The sequence below is a fragment of the Mustela lutreola genome, chromosome 5, assembly GCF_030435805.1.
Source record: "Mustela lutreola isolate mMusLut2 chromosome 5, mMusLut2.pri, whole genome shotgun sequence".
NCBI lineage: Eukaryota > Metazoa > Chordata > Mammalia > Carnivora > Mustelidae > Mustela > Mustela lutreola.
Window position 1 is genome coordinate 62,796,576 of NC_081294.1, and position 9,116 is coordinate 62,805,691.

The following is a 9,116-nucleotide window of genomic DNA, read 5'->3' on the forward strand; positions in this document are numbered from 1 at the left end:
AAGTAATAATGAGGCAGAATAGCAAGGGGGTAGGGTGGGGAAGGCAACATGAACTTTAAATCCAGAGGCTTGGGTACAAACCTTGCTCCCCTACATGACAGTTGTGTAGTGAGTACGTTATTCTTTCACTGGAGTCTAGGTTGCCTCATCCACAGAATGGAGAATAAATCCTAACAGGGTTGTGAGAATTAAATTTATGTGTAAGAAAGTATCGGCCACCTGGTCAGTGCCTAGTTTGTCTACTTCCTTTCAAAGGCTCCAGAGTGAGGAAGAGATTTGACAAAAGCAGCGTTTCTGGAAGAAAGGCCAAATGGCAGTTTGGACACTGGAGACAGAGAGACTGGCAAGATCTCAGGCAGTGTGACCAACTTGAGAGGACGAGTAATTACTACCATGTGGCCTTGGAGCCAAGCCCATCCCTAGTGACAAGACCATAAAAGTTGACCTCCTGGCTCCTCCATGGGTATGGTGATGGCCAGGGTGTGATACGTAGTGCCAACAAAAGTTAGGCTGTGCCAGCTGTCCTGTCTGCTTCCCGCCCTGTTCTCGGCCAGCCAAGAGGGGCAGGGCCTGGCCACCCGTCAGCGCTGATCCCGATGGGGAGTTTTCAAACCCAGACCTCAGTGCCAGCCTCAGACCTACGCCAGACCCTGACCTTTGCCGGGTCGCCACAGACATCCTCCTCTATCTTAAATAGCAATGAGTCTCAGCAGAGTTCTCACCAGCGTTCTGAGCTACTTACCAAACTCCTCTTCGGAAGACACTTCTTTTGAAAGCCAAGGAGATGTAAGTCACATGCACACATTCCTACATCAAAATGCCCCAAAGCAGAGTCCTTGCAAGGAATTAAAAAACAAAACAAACTCAATAGTCTCACCCCTCAGGAGCTGCTGGAAGAGACAGGTTTACACACTAATCACAATTAAACTGTCATTGCCAGTCAACATCACCAGCTTCCCAAAAACTTTCCTTAAAGAGAAAATGATTTTTCAGGCGAAGAGAATCACCTGAAGAAGAGGGCTTGCTGGGCCCCTCGAGTCTCAGAATCCGGTCTGGGGTGGGGGCTGCTTTTCTAGCAAGTTCCAGGGTGATCCTGCTGCTGCTGGTAGGGGACTCTGCTTTCAGCAGCACTGCTGAAATGGGTCTCTCAGTACTTACCTTAGTTCACAGTGCCAGTGAGCAATCCCAAAGGCACGGGAACCCATTTGCCCTCGATGAGTAAAGAGAAGCCAGGGTAAACGGCAGAAATAGGGTAAAGCAATGCCAGAACATCTGACATAAGAGCCACAAGCTTCACTTATAAGCCAAGAAATGTAAAGGTGCAGGTGGTTCATTTTAACGGGGAACCAGCTAAATAGGTTACAATTTATTGGATGAATAATATCCAGTGACAGATTCAACTAGGAACCCAAACTCTTGGATATAAGCTCTGATATTATTCAAGGCCTGCAGTACAGTGTTTGCCTGGGGCCAGCACAAGCATCCCCTGGAGCGTGAGAAACATGCTCAGATCCCACCCTAGAACTTCTGGGTGATGCTGCTGCTGTAAACTCAGGCTTGAGAAACACAGAGAGATGGTTCTGCCCTCACAACTAGGGAAGAGCAGCAGTCATGGTCCAGGGGAGAAGTGGGACCACCTGCTCACTTCCAGTATTACCCACTAGCTTCAGGGCGTGGGCAGCTCTGAGTTCTGCTCATCCCCCGTCCCCACCACTACTCACATGTGGGCAGGGAACAGCAGGCAGAGGACAAAGGTTACTCTTCACAGGCTCACAGTCTTGGAGGCTACACTCAGTTGAGGCTTCAGAGTATCAAATCATTTTATTACAAAACTTAAGCTATTTATTAATCATTCAACTCTTCTAAAAAACACAAACACGAGAATAAAACACACACACCCAAGCTCACTAGCCCTTGCAGGATAAGCAGCAGACCTGGACGGAGAGCCTGCAGGTGTTTTTCCTTCTACCTGTTGTCCGCACTTCCTCACATATCCTATGGTCCTCTTACAGGCAAAGGAAACCGAAGCTACAAGGTTCACGTACAAGAGGGTCATGACAACTTTAGAGCTAGTTGGTGCTAATGGCTTATACACTCTAGTTGACAAATAAGCACTAATTCCTACTCCATGCTAACCTTTACTGTCATTCTTTGAAACTGCGTCTTTGGAACTGGTTATGTTCCTTCACTGTAGCTATAGCCCCTCTAGGGATCCCCGAGCACAAACCCTAAAATCCACACAGTCTCCAAGTTCAAGTATAAACATTTGTTTCAGGACAACCCCGGACTGATGTAGTGTTTCTTTACATCTCTGTAGTGTATGTTGGGTGTCATCCCCTTTGGCAGGCTGACCAGACAGCAGCACCATGAGGGGACAACACGGTCAACTCCATTATGGCCCATTCCATCTGGACACTGCCCCACAGTCAAGGCTGAATGTTGAAATCAGTGATGACCTCAGCCTGTCTTCATTCAGAAGTTGTACTCTTAGGTAACCAAATCCATTTCTTCATGGTCAATTCAATGGAGCTTCCAATGGTGTCAGACACACTCTAAAGAGAATCAGATGAAGATGTTTTTTGAAAGAGACTACATTTAATTTTACCTTCCTAAAGGAATTTACAGTTAAACTAGAAAGACAGGTAATGTTTTATATTCCACAATGGAATTGAGTTTTTCCCCCAGTCCAGGCACAAATAAGACACCCCTCCCCCTTAAGGCACTGGCCCCCACAAGCTTATGCTCTTGTTCTGTTCACTCACTGATGCCTTCCCATCATAAATAAGAAACATCTTAACGACGCTTACAGAGAGAACACCAAAATGGAATGAGGGGACAGGTGACGAACAGTGGCTAGGTAAGAATCCACTGCTTATCTGCTGGTCACTGCCCACATTTACTAATGTCTCAAAGCCTGCAAAAAGCATTGCTTTGTGGATCTGTAGCTGACTTTTAAGATTAATTAAATCCCAAACATAATAAGAAGGGACAATGCACATAACAGAAGAATACTATGGTGACTGACATCGTTGAACTCCAATCTCTAAACACAAGGAAATCCAGCGGGGCTTAAAGCAGTCTGTGAGTCCCGTTTAGGATGTCTTTTTAGAATGCCGTGTTTGATTTTATATTGAAATTGCAAACTCAAGCTGAATTCATGTCTAGGCATAAGACTCATTTAATCAATTTCAGAAAAATAGGACTTTCATTTGAATTTCTCTTGTGCACAACAATCACCCCTGTTGGTCTCTAACGAAGTATCTATTCACAGCGTACATGTTTAGCTCCAGGGGCACAGAAGATCACACTAACACAGGAGAATGCTCCCCATTAGTTTTCAGTAAAAGAGAGACTCTTGAATAGTAGCTCAAGTCCATATGCAGTAAATGCTTTTTTGAATAAAGAACAGGATCCCCAGTAGTGGCTTACCCCTTTTCTATCCATTTTATATATCTACAAGCCAGAGATGAATGCTCCTGGACAAAAGACGGGATACTGGACCTTAGGAAGCATCCTGGGAGGGAGCTGGGGGCTCTTGGCTCTCAGGCTCCGGAGGGGGTGCGGGCACGGCTTCTTTTTTCTTGGCTGCCAGGAACTCGTGAATTGCTCTTTCTATCTGTGGTCTGAAGATGTGGTTTAGTTTGGGATCCACCACTTGAGAAATGATTCTGTCCACTCCAGCTTCCAACATCCCTGACCTTGTGGAGACAAAGAGACCACTCTTTGAAGGTCCCTGCACCCTCCACCCAGCGACCTGTTTGCACCATGCATACCTGCAGTACAACATCAAAACTGGAAAAACGACACCAGTACGATTCAACCTTCCTTAGTTTTCACACATGGGGCTAGACACCATTGTGTGTTTGCACAGGCAGCTCTGTGCCATTTCAGCACAGGAGTGACTTCAGGTGACCACCCCCACAGTGAAGAGCTCTCCTCAGCCACCACAGCAACCCCTGGTGTGACCCGTTTCAGGTCACACTCACCCCTACCACCTCCTGCCCCTAAGCCCTAGGCAACCCCTGATCTGGTCTCCAGCACTGTCATTGTTCACCAATGTGACATATATGGAATCGGCACCACACATCTTTTTTTGATACTGGCTTTTTTCACTCAGCATAATTTCCTGATATTTCTATTTCTAAGGAGGTAGGCTTCACAAGCTTTTAGACATCCTAGAAGAGCCAAGTGGATCAAGACCTGAACTTGAGTGCTAGTAATAAGACCAAAAAAAGGACCGCAAGCAGATTAGAAAAAGCCAGATGCCATGACCGGCCTCTGCTGTTGGGCCCAGTAACACTAAGAAGTCACCTAGATGAGCCAGCAGCAGCACCTTGTTAACTAAGGTTCAGTTTGTGACCGAAAGACATGCTTTAATAAGACTCCAGGTCTTCCTGACAGCTGCCCTTATACTTTAGACCTCTCGCCCAAGATCCAAACACTGCTATCTTGGTAGAAAACGCCCAGGTGTGTGCCAACTACACTGAAAACTTCAAGCAAGCCGGGAATCATGTTTTGTAATTTGGAGTATCTTTCGAGGCACCTGGTCGAGTTTACACAGGAGACCTATGGAGGCTGGATAAACTAGCAAGAATGTCAGTTGAGTCCTTTGATTACTTGAACCTTAACTTTAATAAAGGGTGGACTGCTGCGACGTGTGCATGTGATTTTCTGTAAAGTACCATCCATCCTGACCAGTTAATAACACCTATCAGCTTTTCTGTGCCTCCAGCGGTGAGTACTTTTCACTCTTAATTCTGATTACTTACTGAACCACACTTTGCCTCAGACCATTTCGCAACTGGTTTTTGTTCATTGTAGGATTCCATTCCTGCTTGTCCAGATGTGTTGACACAAAATTATCCACTTTCTGCCTCAGGTTCTGGTAAGCTGGCTGAAACATTTTTAAAAAAGAGGTAAGGTAAGAAGTTATATGCACCAAAATTTTAGAAGTCAGTCATTCAAGGATACGGCTTTCCACAGAAATATAGATGTCTCAAGCCCCTAAAGACACTTCTATCATGATGATGAAGACGGCCCTGAGGCCCAGAAGAGCATGAATTAATGAGCAACAAAGTGCTAACATTACAGTGGGCAGGCACAAGGCTAGCAGATGCCTTATCATCCCATTTACTTTCCAAGTAACAGTACAGGGAGACTCTATTAACTCTCCTGCCCCCACTGAAGAGATTAGAAATTCATGCTTAGAAAGGGGAAACAACTTGCCCACATGGCCAAAATGTGGTAAATTCAAGGTTAGGATTAGTCTGTTTCTGAATCAGAGGAACTGGGCTCTAGCCGGGCACCATGACTAACTGGCTGTCTGACTTTCAACAAGTCACCAACCTTTCAGTCTCAGTTATTTCCATCGGTAAACCTGAAATGTTACCATCCCACTTATCTCACAGGGTATCCCAAGCAACAAATAAGGGCTCAGGAAAGCCCACCACATAAAATGAAGGGCTACGCGAATGTCGGCACGATGTGAGAATGGAGACTGAGGTCAAAGCCTATGGAACAGTTGGAAAGGCTGAGGGGAAGCACAGCTTATGGCCAAAAATGGCGCTTGAGGCTCTTATTGGCTTAGAGTTGATTTTAGACCCAACTATGATCAGGACAAAATTAGAAGGAAGTGGTGAACACATGGAATTTGTATTCTTAGCCTCTAAGACCTTCTGGTATGATCAAACCAGGTATAATAATGTGCATTGCTGCTAGGCATCACCCCTGCCTCCCTCTGCCTGGGCAGAGACTGCTTCTCTACCCCAACGACATTGAGTTTCAGCAATGCAACATGGTCTGGTCAATGGGGTGCTAGTGACAAGAAGCCTTAAATGCGGTCATCCTCTGTCTGGCTTTGTTCTTGTGCTCTGGTGACCCTCTATGAGGGCATGTCCGGGACCTAAGATGAGTTTGTATGCAGCCAAGCTAAACCCAAGCCCAGGTCACCTGAACCATCTAGCAGAAGCCCACTTAGATTAGCTCAACTTTAGCTGACCTGCAGCCCTATCAGCATGAAGATGAATGCTCATCATAAGTCACCACGATTTGCTTCATCGTGCAGTTTTAACTGTGGCAAAAGTCTGCTAGCAGTCAGAGGTAAAAATCGACAACGAAATCAGCAGGCTTAACTCTACAGGTGGGCTCTTGCCAAAGTCCTAGGGAACTGACAAACACCCATGTACTATCTACCTAGCAACTCCTCCTTCCTCTCCTCACAAGGGCAGGACAGAGAGTGCCATGTTCTCCTGACCACAAATGGGGTGCCTGACCCACGCTAAGACAATGCTGATGTTCCCTGGGATTTTCAGAACAGGGATTGAGAGTCCCTTTCTAGAGGAAGAAGAGGTAAGATGTAATCACAGTAGGAGTAACCGAACGGATGACGCTGCTCTGCGGTGACAAGACAATAGCTATTATGAAGAACAGAGATGAAAGACACCTTGTGGAGCATCCCTGGTTCCAAATGCATTGCTACTCTTCTGACAGCCTGTTCAATCAGTCCTTTCTTGGGGTGCCCAATCAACAGATTCACCACTTTGCTTAAAGAAACTGGAATTAATTTGTCACTCAGAACTATGCATCCTGATACTAGATTTTCTACTATTCCAAGTAAGTCACCTGGTTTGAAATGATAGTTACTATTTACTGAAAAATAACAAAAGACAACAAAGGTCACCACCAAACCTGAACAGATCTTGGCAACACAGAATCATCCCTTCAGTTCTTAAAGTGAAAGGACAGAATGGACCTGCCATGAATATTCTATTGTATTATCTATCCCTCACTTGATTCACCTCACAGTTTGTTCTATTTATTTGTATTTTAGGTACAATGCAAAGTAAATTACAACATCATCAGTACACTTTCCTCGAAATATTTCAGCAGTCTGGGAAGGGGTCCAAGAATATACATTTCTAACAAGTTCTCAGGTGATGTTGATGCTGCAGATCCAAGAGCCACACTGAGAACCATGGAGCTAAAGCCACAGTGACTGAAAACATGCTTCCAGAATTAAAACCACCCAGTGACTAATGGAAGGAATATTTAAGATGTATGTGGGGAAGGCTCCAACTCTTCTTCCCCCAACAGCTTTACAATACTACTTTTCTTTCTTTCTTTTAAAAATAACATGCACAGGGGCATCTGAGTGGCTCAGGGGGTTAAAGCCTCTGCCTTTGGCTCAGGTCATGATTCCTGGGTCCTGGGATCGAGCCCTGCATCGGGCTCTCTGCTCAGCGGGAGCCTGCCCCCCCCCCCCGCCTCCTTGTGATCTCTGTCAAATAAAAAAATAAAATCTTAAAAAAAATAATAATAACATGCATGAGGTGCCTGGGTGGCTCAGTTGTTAAGCGCCTGCCTTCAGCTCAGGTCATGATCCCAGGGTCCCGAGATCGAGACTTGCATCAGGCTCCCTGCTCAGCGGGAAGCCTGCTTCTCCCTCTCCCACACCCCCTGCTTACGTTCCTTCTCTCCCTGTCTCTCTGTCAAATAAATAAAATCTCTTAAAAAATAAATAAAAATAAAAATAACACGCATACTACATTGACTTAGACACATAAAACAGAAAATGATAGGAGGGAAGAGCTTATGATGGAAGTTGAGAGCATCCAGAGTCCTAGGAAAGGTGGAAGCTCAGCTGATACATATCTGAGACCTTTAAATAAGGAAAATTAAACGCTAAATATTAAGCACTTTTAACACCATGTAGCGTATATACCATTTGGTCTACATGTCAGTTTTCTACCCTACAGTTCAAACTTTGAGGACTGGTAGTGACTTACTTGTTCCTATATCCACATAGCCCCCATGCTGTAGGCCAATAAATGTTCAATGAATAAATGGATGATGTCTTTCCCTATCTTTGAATTGTAATTTTAAGTTCACGATCTTCATGTTAGGTAGGCAGATTTTCTCGAAGACAAGAACTTACTTCTGTAACAAAACCTCTTTAACCTTTAACCCTAGTCTTGTTAGAAAAGCTTCTGAAAAGGGAGAAAATGGAACATTCCAGCAACTACTGTATGTCTGACACTTAACACAGCTGACTTCATTGAATCTCCATGACTTTGGCAAGTAACCTGAAATAGCATTTTACTAGGGGGTTAACCTATGGCATTAGGATCTAAAATTGGCACCAAACCCCCTGTAATCCACGGTGGAGTACAAAATGGGGTTCCGCACAGTGTATCTTAATTCAACTGGATGTTCAAGCCTGCAAATCACTGAGCTAGAGAAAAGGAAGGAACAAATAGATACAACGTTCTGATGACTGCATTCAAACCGTTCTCCCTTCCTTACCTGGCTTTCTCCAATGTTCTTAACACACAAGAGGTTTGTTACTGAAGGGCTTAAAGAAGTCTCAGGTTGGGAAAGATAAGAGCTAAGCTCTGAAACCAGTACTGAGTCCCAAGTTCAGAGAAACGACTGGACCGTCACACAGCTAACAGTGATGGGAGCCCAGCCCACGTGTACACCACTCAGAAAGCTTCCTGTACTTCCTCAAGCGGTCTAACACCTCACTGCTGAGATTTTCGAAAGTATCTTTTGTTTTCCTTTCTGCTTTAGAAAAGCCAGCCTGCAACACTGCCATCCTCACGCCCAGCCCAACCCCACCCCCTTCCTCCCAATACCTTGGTGTCCACGTCCGCCAGACAGTCCCGGCGGAAGCTGTCAAACAAGCCCCGGCTCTTGAGCTGCTCCACGATGAGAGCGATGAGCTGTGGGTCTCCGGGAGGCAGTGAGGCCGGGTTGATGGGGCCGCCGCTCCCACCGGCCCCTGTCGCGCCTGTCGCCGACCCGGCCGAGGCCTGGCCCGCTCCGCCGCCGCCCACCGAGCCTGTGCCCCCGCCGCCGCCGCCGTCCGCCATGGCTGTGCCCTGGGCCCACAAAGGAAACTGAACACGACTTCTCAGGGACAGAGGGTCTGGGTCATACAGAGGTGGCAGAAGCGCCCAAGGAGGAGGTGTTGGGGGGAGAGGTGGAGGAAGGGAGGGAGAAGGCGGCGGCGGCGGAGGAGGAGGCGGTCGGCTCTGATGCAGCGGAGGTAGTGGTAGGAGCGGTAGAAACGGCCCGCTCCATCCCGGGCGCTGTGCAGATGACGTCACAAACGGTCT

General features: G+C 46.3%; 1 protein-coding gene across 2 annotated transcripts; it reads right to left on the reverse strand.

The window, feature by feature from the left end:
• Positions 1-1,795: 1,795 nt before the first annotated feature.
• On the reverse strand, positions 1,796-9,087 carry BOD1 (biorientation of chromosomes in cell division 1). 2 transcript variants are annotated; one of them, XR_009353864.1, is made up of 4 exons: positions 8,634-9,087; positions 4,770-4,894; positions 3,430-3,698; positions 1,796-2,552 (listed from the first exon to the last, which is right to left on the reverse strand). XR_009353864.1 is itself a non-coding variant. In XM_059174327.1 (4 exons), the coding sequence occupies exons 1-3, from the start codon at positions 8,868-8,870 to the stop codon at positions 3,503-3,505; spliced, it is 558 nt and encodes a 185-aa protein (XP_059030310.1). In that variant the 5' UTR covers positions 8,871-9,084; the 3' UTR covers positions 1,796-2,552; position 3,502. The 2 variants fall into 2 exon arrangements, 1 of the variants encoding a protein (XP_059030310.1); XM_059174327.1 differs by having other exon boundaries at positions 3,502-3,698; positions 8,634-9,084.
• Positions 9,088-9,116: the final 29 nt, after the last annotated feature.

Coding starts and splice junctions, on each gene's coding strand:
- BOD1 (XM_059174327.1), bottom strand. CDS start 8,870: ATGGCGGACGGCGGCGGCGGCGGGGGCACAGGCTCGGTGGGCGGCGGC. Junction 4,895..8,633: donor TGGCGGACGTGGACACCAAG/GTATTGGGAGGA, acceptor AAAATGTTTCAG/CCAGCTTACCAGAACCTGAG. Junction 3,699..4,769: donor CTGAGGCAAAGTGTGGTTCA/GTAAGTAATCAG, acceptor TGTCTCCACAAG/GTCAGGGATGTTGGAAGCTG.